This window comes from Salvia miltiorrhiza, unplaced genomic scaffold (genome assembly GCF_028751815.1).
Source record: "Salvia miltiorrhiza cultivar Shanhuang (shh) unplaced genomic scaffold, IMPLAD_Smil_shh fragScaff_scaffold_178_2, whole genome shotgun sequence".
Taxonomy (NCBI): domain Eukaryota; kingdom Viridiplantae; phylum Streptophyta; class Magnoliopsida; order Lamiales; family Lamiaceae; genus Salvia; species Salvia miltiorrhiza.
In genome coordinates this window covers 268,042-287,024 of record NW_026651440.1, presented here as the reverse complement: position 1 = coordinate 287,024, position 18,983 = coordinate 268,042, and the positions used below count along the sequence as shown (strand labels likewise).

Genomic DNA, 18,983 nt, shown 5'->3' with positions numbered 1-18,983 from the left:
AGTGGAATGGTAATAATATCCATTACTTTTAACAATGGAAATGAATCATTAGTAAGGGATTCACTTTCCTTTTGTTTCCCCTCTATTTTGAGGGGTAACAAATTGGGTGATCGGGTTACCCTCAAGTAAGGTAATGGTTAACTCATTACCCAAACAAAACAATGAGTAATGGATTCAATCAATTGATCCTCTTTCGAACCTCTAATAACACCCAACCAAACGTGGGCTAACTATATATCAAATAAGGCCTTATGCAGATCATAAACTTGCTCTTCTATCATAAGTTGATTTTTCTTAGGGTTCACTTTTTTTTTGGGAGCTAGCATTAAATTCAGATAGCTATACTAATTTGAATTGAGTTTCAAAATATCATGGGCTAAATTTGATTCTGCAAGCAAGCACATACTAGTTTGGGCCACATCTAAAGCGATCACATGTATGAAGACATTACATTAGGCTTAGAGTTGGGCCAATCTAAATTCACTTATATTCCCAAAATATGATACAGTTTAGTTTGTTATCCAAATAAATACACCACGAAATGAGAACCTACATTTTTTTCTTTTTGGTCTGTCCATCAAATGAATAATCATTTCATTTTTTTGGTAAGTGTACTCACACAACCCACTCACAATAAAAGTGAATCATTTATTCCAATCACATACATTTAATTAATTTCTTAAAATTCATGTCACCATCAAATGAGTACTTATTTTGTTTACGAAAGAAGGAAGAAGTAATAAGAAAAACAACATCATGTACTCCATTACACAAGCATGGGGATTCTAACATTGAACAATAATAACAATAATAATAATAATAGGATAAAGTCCCAAAACTCCTAATGCTTGAAACTACAAACTTACAAGCTTAGCATCAGACTCCAACATACTTACATACATAACGGTCCAACCATCAAAAGCCAAAAACACAAATACTAGTCGAATTTTTCACATAATCGAGCAGCTGGTAGCGTTGTCATCACTGAAAACAGCTGCAGCAGGCTCAGCAACGGCGTAGTTGTAGTAGTAGCCCGTGGTGGGAGGAATCAACGTTGATCGATTGTACATCATCTGCGGCTGCTGCCTGCTCTGCAGACTCATCATCGGATTGACGTAGCCGTTCAACGCCGCCGGATTGTGGCCCGCCGAGCCCACATTGAAGGGAAATCCCCCGGCGTTTGGCTGCAGCTGAAATCCACTTCCACCTCCAACTCCAAGAATGCCTGCTCCGTTGCCGTGGAAACCAGCAAGATTCATCATAGCACTAATGTCATTTCCCCTCGTCCCTTCAACGCCTATGTTTGATAAACCCTGATTTTGGTTTCCTTTCTTCGCAGCATTAGTGTTGTTATTATTGCCTTTCTTGGCCGCCTCAGCATTCAGCATGGCCGTTAAGAGCTGCATCTCCTCTTCGCTGTAGCCGCCGCAGTCTTCGCCGTCGTCGTCATCCGACACCAACGGGAAGTTGTGCTTGTCTTTTAAGGATTCAAGATTCTTGGGCTTCTGCCCTTTGTTGCTCTTGCTGTCTTCTTTGCTAGGGGATTTTTGCTTCTGATTTTGGTTTCCCTTTTCAGACCAGAGCTCAGCATGCTTACCAGCCCTCACTAGTTTCTTGATTAGTGTTGCAGAACCCACACTTCCTGAGATGCTCACCTTTTGTTGCTCTGCATCTATGCTTACATGGTAAACTCCTATTCGTTGACATCACCAACAACACAATCAAGAAACATCATACTATATCTCACACGTGCCAAACATGTAACTAAGACTTCTCCTTTCTGTGTATTTGGAATATATGAGCATTTCAAGAAACAGAGTGAAAACAGAGAAACCCCATTTTAAGAAAAAAGAAGCAAAACAAAAGATAAAATAAACCTTCAATCCTTTGAAGGATTTTCTTCACTTTCTGCTTGCAGCCGTCACAGTGTATGTTCACTCTGAGAAAACAAGTCTACAGGAAACATAAGATAGTAAAATAAAAGAAGATTTCAACTTTATACTAAAAACATAGTAGTATTAAAAGTTAAATAAAGTTGGCTTTTAAAGAAGATTGGAATGTCTACGAGGAAGAGGGGTAGAGAGAGTACCTGGATCTTGAACAGCTTAAAGTCCTCATCTTTAGTCATTTCTTGAGTGCTGTTTGGAAATGTAAGATCTCCTAAAAAAAGGATATACAAATCAAATTCTTGAAAGACAACTACAATGCACAAATAGTGGAAGATTCTTGAACCTCTTTTTACACTTGTTCAACTTCAGTTAAAGAAATGAGGTGGCTGGTGGGGGGAAGTTTCTTGCAAAGCATTTAAAAATGGTGAGGGGGTGAGGTGCAAAAGAGGTCATTAAATTAAATGCAAAGACAGACAAAGTGTAGTAGAGAATCAAAAATACAGACGGAATGCAGAGAGAGAGGGACAGAGAGAAATAGTTAAAGCTGGCCTATAAAATGAAAGTCAGAAGATAAGAGAGAGGGGGCACCCTTTTGTTTAGCGGGTAAAGCAAAGGGCTAGACTCTCTTTCTATATATGTAATGTAGGTAGATTAATGTGTTTTCATCTCAAGTTTGAAATGATGTGATTTAACGTCCAATTTCTGAGAAAATATTTAATAAAAACAACTGCGACTTGACAGGCACAACTTATTTCTACCCCTCCCAAATTTGGGACGTTCCATCCTACATATCAATGCATTGCATGACGGAATGAGTTTTTAATGTACCACACTTTATGTCACACTTTGTGTCTCACTTTTAATTTTATTTATTTTTTTATATATATTTTCTTCAATTTCAACTTTATATGCTTTAGTTTAATTTTATGATTATTAACTAGGGTTTATTCCATCAATTTAGGGTATATAATTATTTTTTATCATTTAATTTCACTTTTATTAGTTAATAATAGGTTGATAAATTCAAAGTCATGATATATACTTTTTAAAAAAAAAAATTCTCAAAAAAAAAAAATTAATTTTTTAAAATAAAAATTAAATATAATTCATAGTATCATAATAAATTTTATTTTTGTAAAAAAATATTTTTAAAATAATAGATATAAGAATGGGACACAGTGGTACACATAAAATTGTAGGACACTGGATCTCATCCCATGCATAACCCCCTTATTTCTTGCCATGCGTAAATTAGCTTGTAATTTTATTTTTTTAATTCAAAAGGCTAATAAGCCAGGATCATAGGTGTAAAGTGAATCATGGTGAGAGACAATTTTCAATATTAGATTTTATTAATAATTTAATTTTTTATTTTATATTTACCTTTACAATATCATTTAAAATTCTGATTTCCCTCCGTCCACAATTTAAAGCCCCACTTTGGTGTGGACACGGAGACTAAGAAAATTGAAAAATGTAGTGTGGATGAAATATAAGGGTAGTTGACTAACGTGGTAAAGGTAGTTGACTAAAGTGATAAAGGTATTATGAGTGAGTCCACTAGTGATAAAGTATAGTAAATATATAATATAAAAATGGTAAAGGTGTTTTAAGATGGGTCCATTAGAGGCAAAGAGTAGTAAATATAAGAAAAGAAGAAGAGTAAAAAAGTACAAAAAGCCGAATAAGGCTTTAATTTGTGGACAAAAATTTAAGAGCAAATAGAGTTTAAAATTGTGGACGGAGGGAGTATATTTTATACTTCCTACATCTATAAAGATGAGTTTCGTTTAAGGATAAACACATATTTTAATAAAGTTGTTTTAAGTAAAAACGAAAGTACCATTTGTATTCCTTGCTTTAAAAAATAGAATAAAAGTACTTCCTTCGTCCACAAAGAGTGTGTGGTGGAGTGGAGGGCACAAGTTTGAATAAAAAATTTGGAAGATGTGATTTTAGTATTAAAGGATAGTATTGGACCCACCAAATTGTAAAGTAAAGAGTGTGTATTTTGTAAATATTGAGTGTGAATGAGGTTTAAAATATAAATGAGATTTCTAAAAAAGAAAAACACTCAATCTTTATGGACGGACGAAATTAGTAATAAACACACAATCTTTGTGGACGGATGGAGTATAATTTATAGTTACATATAGGAGTTAAGGTATAATTTGATGGTTCAAAAAGTGAAATAAAATTCTTTTCCATGGACAAAAAAAAAGAGTAAGTATGACTCTTTTCCGTGGATGAAGTGAGTACTATTTATTTTTAGGTTTATGTTAATAAAAAAAATTATTTAATGAGATCCTTCATAAGAACAAGGATGACACTTATACAGATGAGAGGTCTAGACGTATTAGAGTACGTAATCAACTATTATTTGTCTAAGTATTTATTTTGTTGCTCTATTCTTAAGTATAAATCATGATAAATATATTATTGTAGGAAAATATCCAGGAAATAGTTGCTTCTCGGAGTCACCCTGTGGATGATGAGTTTGATCCACCAAAGGTCGATATGAGCAAGGTGTACGTGGAGGCTATTGGTGTACTCAACAAGAAGAAGAGAATGTTTGGAGTTGGCTATAGGAGTAAGGAGTCGAGTGGTACATCTCACTTGCATGGCCATACTGTCGATCCACAACGAATTGTGGAGTTGGAGCAACAGTTGCAGGAGGCCTGAGAAAGAGAGATGACTTCATGGCTTGATTCGAGGCTTAGCAAGAGGAGCAGAGACAGAGGGACGAGCAACAACGAGTTGCGAATGTGGCCATGCAATCTCAGCTTCTAGCGCAACAACGTCTCATTGAGATTATAGCAGCTAGGCTTCCACCACCTGGACCTTCTTGATGTAGTGTTTAATGACTTAAAACTTTGTTGCCTTAGAATTATGTTATGAAATTTGGACGAATACTTGAATATTGGTTTTATTGTACTAGTACTACTATTTTAGGAAATGCTTTGGTTTATCAATAGTTTTGATAATGTATTTGTGTAATTGTTGATCAGTATTGTCGATAACTAGGTAAATAAGAAAACATTAAATAAAAATACCAACAGAATTGGATTCATCAATTGTCACCGATGGACGATTTCGTCGCCGTTTTCGTCGATGACGTCGGCTGACAGTCCACCGACGAGAGATCCGTCGGTGATGACGTCGTCAAATTTTCGACAAGAAGGATACTATGTTGGTAACAGCTTTACCGACCAACAGTGCGCCGACCTTGCAGTTTTGTCGTTGATCCGTAAATTTTTGTAACTGACGACGGAAAATCTCCCATCACCGACAACATTCTGTCGGTATTATGAGATGATTCACACCAAAAAATAAAAATAAATTTACTTTAATTCTAACAAAATAATTTACAAATCTTCTGTAAATTTAATTTATTTAAATTCATATGCGTTGCATATTAATTTAAATTGAGCATGTGATTATGTAAACTAGTATTTTACCCGTGCATACGCACGGGTACAAAATTCACAAATACATGAAATATAATTATAAACATAAGAAAAAATATCATATTAAATTAAGCAAAATATATATAACAAACAACAAAATATCTTATACAAATCAATTCCATAGAGTTCCATATAAACAATACTATTGAGAATAAAAAATTTCAAGTTTCAAATATCAATAATTAGTAACCATTGATATACGAACATAAAATGAATCCAACCTATGAAATAATCAATGTGCAAGCTAAAATCAATCCAACCTATGAATTAGTAAATAATCAGTAACCCATGGAATAAAAAGCATGTTTATTACGTAAAAAGTTAAACGTAAAAGATATCCAATTACACGATTATATTTGTGCGAAATAATCAATCAAACTTATGGTCCCTACACAATATAACATTCTACCTTAAGAGAAATTAGGTTCATTTAATTACACAAAAGTATGGAATAATTTTTTTTCCTAAAAGCATAATATTTGTGCAAGCTAAAAAAAATGACATTCTAAAATAAAAATCATAAATTTATATCTTATATTGAGACACTCAAATACTTTTCTTTGTTAGAGATCTTGGGTTCAATCCCGTCTGACGGTGATGTTTTCCCACTTTATGTGGTGATGTATTGTTATTGTATTATATTGTTTGGTGCTGAGGTCCCACATGCAGGGCGTTCTCGCCTATGTGCGGTGTTTTTTTTTCCACCGTTGAATGTTGTTGAGGTCTCGTCTACGTGCGGGTTGCATAATTGACTATATTCATATACATCATATAACTAAATATGTTTATAATCTAAAATGTAAATTTTAAATATCAAATATATTTTATTATCTATTTTATATTTTTCATTTACTATTTTACATAAATAGTGAAAATATTATTTCACAATTTGATACATTAAATGATTGTGAATAATTCTCAATTTAAATAAATAAGTTATATACAAATATATATTATTTTACAATTGCCAATAACATTGACGAATATTTATTTGTAAATATTATATGTATAGTTTCCAAAATATTGAAAATAATTATATATAAATGATATATATAAGAATAACTTATACCTCATCGTCTCCATATATAAGAATTTTCAGACCTAACGATGAGTAATCCATTTTTTATATATAATATTTATAATTTATATTTACTTTTCTAATAATATAAAACATAAATATAAATATTGAAAATCAATACACAATACTATTACTTTACACAATATAAATATATAAAACATAAATAAAATATTAAAAATCAATACAATAGTGGATCCGCGGATCTAGATCCGTAGACCCACGGATCTAACGGATATGGATTTGGATCATAAATTTTAAAACCCATTGGATTTGGGGCGGATCTGGATCTATGAAAATAAAACGGATTTGGATTTGGTATTTATAGAATCTGATCCGGATACGACCCATTTTCATTCCTAAAAGTGAAGGATATAAAAGAAGCACATGAACTTATGTTTTTCAATACACATGATTTCCACATCGAATTTTACTAAATTTCAACCTTTCACAATCTAAATAAAATGGTCAATCCTTATTTCTCATTCTCACGTTTAATTCTTACTAAACCTCAACCATTTATAACCTAAATAAATGGTTCAACATTATTTACATTTCATATAACACTTCAAAATATAGTACGTATTTAACAAAAAAAAAATAACGGTACGAACCGGAAACCGCCGGTTCTAGGGGCAATTCTGGGCGGTTCGCGGTTCCACAGTTTGGTTATGGTTCCTAATCGAGAACTGCCGATTTCAGGTTTGTGGAACCGAAACCGAGATGACTGGACATGGTTTTGGTTTCGGTTCGGAACCGTCTAACACGATTTTGATTCCAGAACCGTCCCGAACGGTTCGATTTCACGGTTTGATTCTCGGTTCCAGTTTTTGGGGCCACCTATACTACATTCTACTCAAAACACTCTTCCCTCCAAAACTCGCAAATCAAGTGAGAGTTTGATTATTAATTCCCTGCATTTCAATAACTGAGTTTTATTATTTAAAGATTACTTACATACATCATTTTGTAATAATATGGTCATTTTTTAATTTCCTTCGCAAAATAAGCTATAATATATATTTCTTCTTATACTTATACTATATTTAAAAATGTTAAAAACATAAAAATAAAAAACATAACAAAGAATTAGAACAACCAAGAATAGAGAGAGAAAGTCTGCATTGTGATAATAAATTTTGAAAATAAACAGAAGAAATGAGCAAATGCTACTTGTATTTATAGGCAAATTTTAGGCTGAATTTTAAAATTCGAAATTTGAATTTTGGCTCCATATTTTGAGCCCATGTTTTCTAAGTATCAATCTAGTTTACCTATTACTTCTATCGTACATATAAATTTCTTTCAAATTATACATTCACTCCAAAAAAATTCAATTACTAATTTTATATGAAATAAGTATTATATTGAAATTTAAATATTATAATTAAATAAAAGATATTAAATTTATTACTATATTAAATAAACAAAAATTACAATTATGTTGTTTGTATTTATATTATAAACGTTGTTTTAATTATTATTGTGTTATAGTTTTTAATATGTCATGTAATTGAAAGTTGATTTATTTTTTATTGCAAATTAAATCCCCAAATTAACAAAATTAGAATAGAACCCAAATTCAAGGAAAAAATCAACGAAATAAATTAACAAACAAAGCCCATGATTAACAAAAAAAATTAACAAAATTAGAATAGAGCCCAAATTAATCTTCTTTTTCTTTAACCCAAAATCAATGAAAAAATCTATTAAACAAAAATAGAGCCAAAAAGTTAACAAAGCCCATGATTACAAACAAATAAATAAATAAAATATTATGATTATTAAAGGTAAGAGGGTAGCCCTAATTTCTTCATCTTCAACTTGCGCCTCCCATGTCTTCTTTTTCATCTCTGTTTTTTTTTTTTCCACTTCTGCATAAATATTCTTCTTCCTTCCATCAACATATCAAAAATTCAAACAAATAAAATCCCTAATATCATTCCCTTCATCAGCATCGCTTCTTCCCCTAATATTACAGAGCCACTTATTTTTTTCTCATTTCTTCTTCCTTAAGTTCGTTCGCCCTCACTCCCAAATCCGCCGTTGCGGCTCAATTCGGTACTTATAGACGCGACTCAACATAGCAAGTTGAAAGGCAAAGAAATAAAATCAAAGCTTCAAACTTCTACTTCTCTTTTATCAGTGAAAGCCAAGTTCTTGAAATTGTTTGAGGTCTTTTTAGAAAGAAAAAAAAATTGCTGCTTCTTCTTTCTCATCTTTTTCTTCTCTAGTTGTCGTCGTGGTTTTGGGTTTTGGGTGGTGTTGGTGGTTGCAGTAGCACTGACAGTGGCGATAATGGAAGAATTTTGTTGGTAAATTCAAATGCTCCGATGAGTAGAGCAACCATGATTATTGTTTGAGTGCAAATTTCATCTTATTTATAGAGCTCAAAATGTGGAGGCTAAGTATACTTGTTCTCCAAGAACATATTGAAAGGATAGATTAGCATATTTAAAAGGTATATTCTTGAAGACCAAGTTTGGAAAGAGATGGTCTAGTGGATAATAAAATGATTGATATTATATCTTGGTTAAAAGGCTTCTTCATTTTCCCGCCAAAATGGCTATATTGGTTAAGGTTGAGCTTTTATATATATATAGATTACCATAAATGCTAGTTTTAATATACATAAGATTTAAATTAAAGTTTATGTTGGACTTTAATTATTAATGTGTATTGGATTTTGAAATTTATATTTGGACATTGAGCTTTATTGATTTTGAATACTAGAAAGTAAACCTTTTTATGATGACGCCCAACCAAAACCATTTAATTAAATTCATATATTTAGTAATTTAGGTTTTACTTATTAAATTAGCCTTTCAACCCACCCACACCTACCTAGTACAGCAGCAAACACAACACAGTATGCAATTATGCATACACTATTTTCCCCTCAATCTCCTCACACTGTATACTCAACCTGACCACCAAATTTCTGCAAAGCCATACCTCTTGTCCAACAAATACTACAGTCGAACCTCTCCACTCTCCCTTCTACACAAGTCATTTGGCAAATCACCACAAATCATTCCAGTAAAGAGATCTTAGAATTCGAAAGCCAACAGTAAAGAAACAATATTGAAATCAACCAACAAGAGTTTATATAAAGGTTATACTTAGTGTTGCCAAGGGCCGACCGGAACCGGCGGTTCGATCCTGAACCGGCCCGGTGGTCAACTGTTCCGATCGACCGGAACCGGCGGTTCGATCCTGAACCGGCCCGGTGGTCAACTGTTCCGATCGACCGGAACCGGCGGTTCGATCCTGAACCGGCTCGGTGGTCAACTGTTCCGGGTCGGAACAGTTGACCACCGGGCCGGTTCAGGGTCGAACCGCCAGTTCATCCGGGCCGGTTAAGGTTCAAAGGGTTGCCAATCCTCCACACAAGTCATTTAATTTGAGATATTTTAAGGTTTTAAAATATGACATAAATCATTTAATTTCATCACAATCATTAAATTTTCAACACAAGTCATTTATATTTTATATTTTAAAATTTAAGTTGAATTAAAATTTTGAAATTTCATCACAAATCATGTAATTTCATAAAAAAAGAATACAAAAAAAATTGAAAAAAAAAAAGGAAAAAGCCCAGAACCGCCGGTTTTCGGCCCGGCCCGGAACCGCCGTTTCAGGGTCAGAAAACCAGCCCGTTACATTTCATCCGGGCCGGTTCAGGTTCACGGAAATTTCGACCCTGAACCGCCGGTTTGGGCCCGGAACCGGCGGCACCACTAGTTATACTTTTAAATTCCTCTACTTCAGCTTTTATTCAAGACCATGGCATGATTCAATTTCTCAGTAAGACTTTGCAAACCAACACATTACATATTGTATAAGCTTTTGTTTAAACCAAGGATATTAAGGAAAATACAATGTTTTTGTATATACACAAAACAAGAACTTAATAAAGTAAGTGAGTCTTAAATTGTGATGTTTCCGTCATGAGAGTCGCCTCAAGAGGGAAAGGGTCTGGCCGTGAGATGGCGAGACGACAGTGGCTGCCGCTGTCCGTCTGACAGAGAGACTGAGATGAGAGAGAAGGGAGGGATGGCTCGGGTGCACGGCGGCTCTGTTGCTGGGAGAAACAGAGAGAAGGGCCTTGGCAAGAGGTGAAGGGGCTCAGGGCTTAGGGCGATGGCGGTGGCGCTGCCGCTGCGGTCGCCGAAAAATAGAGAAGGCGGTGGTGTGGCGCCGTATGAGTTCTGTGTGTGTATGCTGTGAGATGGTGAAACGGAGAGAGTGAGACGGTGGCCGTGGCCGTGGCGGCGGCAATAAGGGGGTGCTTTGTGTGTGTCGTGTCTGTTAGTGTGTGTGCGCGTTAGGTGTGTTGAAGAAGAAAAAAGGGGAAGTGAGTTGGGCTCATATTTGGGCTTTTAACTTTATTAAAATGGGCCTCTCATTTAAAAGTAAATCGGGCCCTATTGTTTAATGAATTGGATTGCATCTTTTTTTATGTTAGGGTAACATAGTTCCCATTTTACTCTTCAATAGCCACCAGGCCCACCACATAAAAATTAAATATTATTCCCTCCGTCCCACGAATCTTGACATGTGTTTCTTTTTGAACCGTTCCACGAATCTCGACACGTTTCTAAATATAGTAGTATTTACCTTCTCTCTCCTATTTTATCATCTTCTCTCTCCTACTTTATCACTTTATTACATTCTCTCTCATACTTTATCACATTCTCTCTCTCCCACTTTATCATTTTTATACTTTATTACCTACACACTTAAAACACAAATCTACAACTCCTTAATTTCCATGTCGAAATCAAACGTGTCAAGATTCGTGGAACGGGGGAGTATTAATATTTGATTTTTCTAATCTGCCCTTGGGCTATAAGACTATTCTTCTATTCTTCCACCAACTCATTTCGAAAAAAATCTCCAGCCATAACTAAACAATCTGTATTCATATATGCAGGTTTGTATTTTACTTTCTACAGCCATATCGCTAAAGCGATTAATTCATCTAAGTCCAACCAAAGACAAAAGAAGAAAGAAACAGAACCACCAAACATAAATTGACATAGCCCCCAATGAGTTGCCCTATGAAACCAACTAAAAAATGTGTAGTCTGCACCACCGTCGTCATCACCGCGGCCGTATTATTTTCCTTTCTCTATATTAATGTTGGATTCAGGTGCACAATCCCCATCGATTTGTTTCTTTCTCCAATTGCTTAAGCAAATTGAAATAGAAAAGCAGAATAAGAAAAGTCGCCAAAAATAGGAATCTTAAAATTTCTTCGCGTTAGTCTCCACTCACTGTTCTTATCAAATGCTGATGCAGCAGACTTAACCAATAATCAATCAGAATTTCGAATGATTGATGCGAGAATTTACTATGATGTTATAATTGTTGAGTGTTGGGGATTTATTAAAAAATTCCAGTTGAACAAGAGTCATATAGCCCAAGGGTATATTAGGAAACTTATAATATTGTTTTTATTTATTTTTAAAGTTAGTGGTTATGAAGAGTAAAATGGGGCTTTGAATACAATCACCCTTCATTAAAATAGGCTGCAATTATTAAATTGAGCCTGGTTTATTAATAGTTTTGGGCCAAGATTTGTTAACTTGAATATGACTGCCATTTTTACATCAGTTTGGGTTGAATTGTTTTAAAGAGATGGATTACCTTTAATTAATTTTTGGGCTTGTTTAATTAATTTATTAATTTGACTAAGCTCAATTCGTTTATTAGTTCTTATATTTGGGTTTGATTAATTATTTTTAAAGGTTGATTTCATAATAATATGATATACATTATTACATGCATATATTAAGTATTACTACTACTTATTATATGAGTTGAGCATGAAATAAGTTTGCCTATGCATTTTTCACATAAAAGCAGTTATGATTTAAATTTATTTTCCTAAATCCAATTATCAAGGAAAAGTCGAGCAATGATATTGTTGGTGTCTTTAGTTCAAGATTTTAGTTTTTAATTTTTATAATTAAATTTTGGAAATCTGACGTGATGAATCAGGAATGTTTAGCACGCTCACTAAGATATAAGATTAGTTTCACGAGACCTATTAAGAATAGAATTTCTTGCAGGCTGTGGACCAAGGGGATTAGCACTTCTTTCCAAAGACAAGTTTCTATGATTATATTCTTCAGGATTTGCCTACCCAGGTGAGTTCACTTTTCCAAATGTAAGAATAAGTGATATAAGCACTAATTGTTTCATGAAATGCAAACTGTTTATCCAATAAAATATTTTAAGCGCTCTATTATGTTTAAGGCTCACAATTCATGGATAGATCGGGGTTCTCTTAGAGCATCAACAACCCTTGCACCCATTCCAGCAATGGTATTGCACCCACTTGGGTGCAATGGATTTTATTTTATTTTTGATATAGTTTTATTCTAGTTTCCATTTTAAATTTACAATAATTGATAAATTAAAATTTCATTCAATTCAAATTCAAATCCTACATTGATTGAATTAAAGTTGCAATACAAGAAATTAAAATCCTAAATTACTTAAATTAAAACAAGCATAAAATAAAAAATCCTAAAAATCTATCGGATGTTGTTTCGTTGCTTGATCTCCGCCACCTTGCACATGTGAAACGCCAATTCGTTCGGATTCATTTGAGAGGTGTCCCGGCTCATCAACATGCTATCGGCGAGGTCACGTTGAACTTGGGAGAACGTTTTCAGCGTTGTATTGGGTGCAGAGGGAACCCCAAAACTTCGCCCATTTTGGTCGACACCCACCACAGAGTCGTGGGTGTGCTCGAGATACAAACGGAAAATTAACACCGTTTCTGGCGGATAATAGTTGCTACGTTTGTGAAGGAATATTAAATTGAATTAACGTTCCGCTTTGCCCGATGATCGTTTCTTGGTTATTATTAATTTATCATACAACGATTAATCTTAAACATGCTCCTATGAATTTAAAGCTGCATATAGGTGTTAGGAATACTTACTTGTGAAGCGGATGCAGAGATCGTTGATGATCGTGTCGAAAGACTCCAGTTCTGATCTTCTCGACTGTATCCCGCTCAGCTTTCACCATTGGATGGACAACGAGCTATGAAAGTCCCAAGCTAGAAATGTCGCAGCCCACTATCCCAATGACGGGTTAACCGGGGTTATGACTTGGGTGAACAATAAGAAATGGAAATTAAAAAGGGATTTACTAAATAACCAACATTAATAACAACAAACTAGTGGTATATATATATAACCACTTGGGTAATTAACAAACGAGCCAGCCATAACGACTAAACCCCAAATGAAAGTTAAACAAGATAATGTAGCAATAAGTTCAAGTAGAAACGATAAATAAGTCAGAGTGTTTGCAGCGGAAAAACGTGTGAGTTATGCATATGGAGATGCATACTCAAGGTTTCATTACATAAACATCAAAAGGGAAATCCGCTCAACACCGATCCATTCCATCGCCTGCTCAACCTGCACATTTAGAAATACATGCAGGGCTGAGTATAAAAATACTCAGTGACATAAGCCGAAAATACAACATGCATACATATATAAATTGAACTGCCATAACAGTAACACACAGGGGTTTTCATAAATGACCTGCGCTTACTAAAACATTTCGTTCATTTTCATAAAGGTGGATGCATCCCATTTTCAGTCTATATGATCCATATCTGCCCTTTCTATCACGCGCCGGGAAGGAGGCCTCCTTACCACGGACGCCAAGACCGGTCGCAAGCGACTCGCGGTCTCCATGAGTGTACACGTTAACCCTAGCTAGCGACCTTTGTCTAGTATAGGATCCCAATTGGATTTCCTTTAAAGTTGGCGAACCAACACAGATAGGATACATATAAAAACATAAACATTTTGGCAGTCAATCATTTCATAAACATTTCATTTTCATAACATTTTCATTTTCATAAAGGGCATTGAACATATAAGCATTTTATAAGAACTGAATAAATAGTCAAAACATATCATGCATATATATTCGCATATGAGGCCTACGTCACGCAGGGGATCTCTATATACGTAATAATAAAATAATGCCCACCTTAAACGTTCTTAAAGCTGGCGTGGAGTCGCTTATTCTTCGGCTTCACTTTCTGTCACCCGGACCTTCATTAATGAAGAGTCGATAAGTCCGTGAAGAAATTGTCATAAGACAAAGTCTAATTCTACGTGCCTAGGATATCTTTTAATGTTTTAGGGTTCTAGCATCCATAATTCGTTCCATTAAAGACAATCGAAAACCAATAGAATCTTGACTAGTCATGACCTCACGTAAATCACATAACAAACAAGATAAAAGAAATTAACATCCTTAAACATAATATCATTTAGAAATTCACATGCTCACATAAGAGATAAAATCATGCACCATTTATTTACTATGTAAATAAATGAGAAATTTCATTATTCAATTACATATAATTTGAATAAGACATTTTAAACCCCATTGAGATGAAATAAAATATTTTATCCATTTAAAATCCATACTCATAAAGCCTTGAAATATTATAAAAATGAGGGATTAATCCCAAAATATTTCTTTTGAAGTGCATCAATAAATTTAAATAAAAGAACGGACTTCATTTAAAATAAATAGTCCCAACTTTCAATATTAAAATTAAGTCAAGAGATTTAAATTCACTAAATAATTTAGTGTAAATTCAAACATTTTTTTTTTAAAAAAATAAGGCCAAGATTCGTAGGCCCATATTTAAAACAATAGCCCAAGCATTTAAATAAAATTAGTCCACACAACTAAAATAAAAACCCATCAATTAAGAACAAAAAGAGCCCAACAGAATTAAAATAAAATCGGCCCACATAGAAATAAAAATCGGCCCACTCTCTTTCTTTTTTGTAAAAATTTTCGGCCCACACAAATTAAATAATAAATCCTAAAATTTAAACCCTAATTCTATAACACACATATAAATATACAAAACACACACACCACACACAAAACACAGACAAGCAACTCACGCCTCTCTCACTCTCTCTATCCTCTCGGCTCCCTCTCGCCTCCTGCCTGCCGCCGTTCAACGGCGCCGCCACCGCCGCCGGTGAGTGGCGCGGCTTCTCTCTCTCCCTCAGCATCTCTCTTCCCCCTGACTCTATATTTCTCTCCCCCTCAGTTTTCCTTTATCTCTCGCATTTTGTCGACCGAGGCGCAACAGACGCCACCACTGTGGTGCGCCGCCGCCGCCTGCGCTCCACCTCCGGCCGAATGGTCGCATCCTCATCTCCCTCATCTAGCCTCGCTCTCTCTGTTACACACTCACACGTGCACGGACACGGCATAAGCCGCACCGCCGCCGGAAACAGGACAGCAAACACCCCACCGCGGGGCGCCGCCGCCTGCTCCTTCTTTTCCGACGATCTGGAACATCACAACGGTGTAGCTTCCGTCGTCGCGCCATCGCCGTACGTTTGCCCTGGTAAAAAACCCTAACTTTCTTTAGTTTTTCTCTTTCTCTCCTTCCCTTTTTTTTATAATCTAATCTCTCCCTCTTTGGCAGATCGGAAGCCACCCGCCGCCGGTTGCCGGAAAAAGATAAGTCCTCCCTTCCCTCTCTTCTTCTCTTACCCCTTTTTCCCGTCTCTCTCTCTCTCTTTTTTTATTTTTTTATTTTTTTTTAAACTGAAATCCTAACCAATTCTCTCTCTACCCTCTTCTCTCTCGTTTTTGGCAGGACAAAGGCTAGGCGGTTACCGCCGCGCCGTCGCCGGCCATGAGCAGCCGTCGGCTGCTCTCACCCCCATCACTCCGTTCTCGGACACACATACAAGACAGAGTACAAGAACCCCCAAATTCAGTCCAGATTCACAAGTATAGCAAAGCTAGGGTTTTGTTTAGAAATCTGTTCTTTCATCATTCATTTATCATTTCCTTAGCAAAATCAAACCTTGTAAATGTAATAGTTTAGAAAATATATAAACATGTGTGCGTGTGTATTATTCTGTTCTTCTTTTCTTAACAAAATCAATTCTTTGGAACCTCCTAACCGTAATAGTTAGGAAAATATAGTGATTATGCGTATGTGTGTATTTGTTCTGCTTTGATGCTTGATTTAGAAATAACTAGAAAAAAATATAAAGAGAAATTTAGAGTAACCTCGATGTAGCTGGTATTTGGTGTCTAGCTGGAATCACTTGAGGTTTACTGTAAGAGCTTTGAATGAAGTCAATCTCTTCTTTGGCTATTGAAGAACTAAGGAGGAATGGGAGGAATGTTGGCTGCTGATTTTGGTTAAATAAAAGTAAGTTGCATGTTGAGATGTTAAAGGTGTAGAAGATGGCCGGTGTAACACCCCAAATATTTAGATTTATTATTGATAGTGAATTTCTAGTATTTTCTTTTATAGCTTAATTTTTAATAATTACATGATATATATAGATATGCACCATTAATTTTATCTAGATTATTATTATTATTATTATTATTATTATTATTATTATTATTATTATTATTATTATTATTATTATTATTATTATTATTATTATTATTATTGATGTGTGAGTAAGTTTTTTTATAATCTAATTAGATGAACTTGATTACATCTATTTCTTTATATATATATATATTAGTTTGTTTGCTTTTTTTTTAGCTTACGTGTTATGCCTAATCTAAGGTATGTGCAATTTTTTTATATTATTTAACTAACAATTTTACCAATTTTTTTTTTTTTATTCGAGAATGAGTTTGAGTTAATCTTTTTAATTTTGCTTTTGAATTAGCTAATCCATTGTTTTATATATATGTAGGAGTGGGTTTTCATGATTGAAAACGTTTAAGTTTATTTATTTATTTATGTTTCCTTTTCATACTAAAATTCTTAAAGATCATCATTCGGTTTTTAATTGTTTTAATTATCCCATTAGGATATATACTAGGAATAGGATTCACACTTATCAATAGTTTTTCAAACTTGTATATATAATTGGTTTTCAGACGCAAAGAAGGAGCACAAAGTTTTTATATTTTCTTTTCGCACAGTTACAAGTTTTTTTCTTTGTTTCGGGTATAAGCATTTACGTTCGTCAAATTATTTTCAAAGCAAGGTTAAGGTGAGGGATTATATGCTTGTTGTTATATTCATGTATGCTTGAATGTGTTTTTAGTTCATGTTTGATTATGCTTGCTCAGATACATGTCTAGATACGTGTTCAGAATATCATGTTCAAGTACATGATCAGAAACGCAAAATATCATGTTCAAGTACATGATCAGAACGCAGAATATCATGTTCAAGTACATGATCAGAACGCAGAATATCATGTTCAAGTACATGATCAGAAACGCAGAATATCATGTTCAAGTACATGATCAGAAATCAGAATATCATGTTCAAGTACATGATCAGAAATACTCAGAATTTAGAATATGTGTATGACAATGTGAATTATTTGCATGTTTATGCGTACGTGAATTTTTGCATGATTTCTCACTGAGTATATTTTCAATATGCTCACCCCTTATCTTCTCAGTTTTGCAGTTCTGGAGTTGAGGTGGCCATGGAAGTCGAGAATGACTAGAGATTTAGTATTTTCCATAGAAATTTAAGTTGAACGTACATGTTACTTTTTAGTTTATCATTATATTTCATGTTACTACTTTAGTTTTGACAAGTTGAATTTAAATTGATTTAAACTTTTATAATTCAAGAAATTTTATTTTATCTATTAGTTTTTCAAGGATTTTATATTGAAAAGTGTATGAAAATCGGGGTGTTACATAGTGGTATCAGAGCGGGTCTACTTTCCTGTAGACTCGTATTTCAAAAAAAAAAAGAAAAAAAGATTTTCTTTTAAAAGATTAAACAAGCCTAGTCATTCGAAACTCATGCGCTGCATCGACTCCAAGGTATGTGTTTTAATTGTTCAAGTATATGGCGTTATGATGTTTTACATGATATTTTTTTTATGATGCTTTTACGTTCTACTTCTATTATGTTCAATTTTGATAGAACAAGTTATGACAATTCAAGAAACGTGACTAGAAATTTCGAGGACGAAATTTATTTGAAGTGGGATAGGTTGTAACACCCCAAATATTTAGATTTATTATTGATAGTGAATTTCTAGTATTTTCTTTTATAGCTTAATTTTTAATAATTACATGATATATATAGATATGCACCATTAATTTTATCTAGATTATTATTATTATTATTATTATTATTATTATTATTATTATTATTATTATTATTATTATTATTATTATTATTATTATTATTATTATTATTATTGATGTGTGAGTAAGTTTTTTTATAATCTAATTAGATGAACTTGATTACATCTATTTCTTTATATATATATATTAGTTTGTTTGCTTTTTTTTAGCTTACGTGTTATGCCTAATCTAAGGTATGTGCAATTTTTTTATATTATTTAACTAACAATTTTACCAATTTATTTTTTTTATTCGAGAATGAGTTTGAGTTAATCTTTTTAATTTTGCTTTTGAATTAGCTAATCCATTGTTTTATATATATGTAGGAGTGGGTTTTCATGATTGAAAACGTTTAAGTTTATTTATTTATTTATGTTTCCTTTTCATACTAAA

General features: G+C 33.8%; 1 protein-coding gene and 1 long non-coding RNA gene across 2 annotated transcripts; one reads left to right on the top strand and one right to left on the bottom strand.

Moving 5' to 3' along the window:
- Nucleotides 1–743: 743 nt before the first annotated feature.
- On the bottom strand, nt 744–2,499 carry LOC131002751 (heavy metal-associated isoprenylated plant protein 37-like). Its single transcript, XM_057929222.1, has 4 exons — nt 2,233–2,499; nt 2,090–2,160; nt 1,878–1,953; nt 744–1,693 (listed from the first exon to the last, which is right to left on the bottom strand). The coding sequence occupies exons 2-4, from the start codon at nt 2,126–2,128 to the stop codon at nt 951–953; spliced, it is 858 nt and encodes a 285-aa protein (XP_057785205.1). The 5' UTR covers nt 2,129–2,160; nt 2,233–2,499; the 3' UTR covers nt 744–950.
- A 12,896-nt stretch (nt 2,500–15,395) lies between these two features.
- Nucleotides 15,396–16,404, top strand: LOC131002753 (uncharacterized). The gene is made up of 2 exons (XR_009094396.1): nt 15,396–15,855; nt 15,937–16,404. It is a non-coding gene; the product is annotated as an uncharacterized LOC131002753 (long non-coding RNA).
- Nucleotides 16,405–18,983: the final 2,579 nt, after the last annotated feature.

Bases quoted from the DNA above. Each gene is read 5' to 3' on its own strand.
- LOC131002751 (XM_057929222.1), bottom strand. From the start codon at position 2,128: ATGACTAAAGATGAGGACTTTAAGCTGTTCAAGATCCAG. The intron at 1,954-2,089 runs GTACTCTCTCTA...TGTTTCCTGTAG, and splicing joins TTAAGCTGTTCAAGATCCAG to ACTTGTTTTCTCAGAGTGAA. The intron at 1,694-1,877 runs GTTTATTTTATC...GTCAACGAATAG, and splicing joins AATCCTTCAAAGGATTGAAG to GAGTTTACCATGTAAGCATA.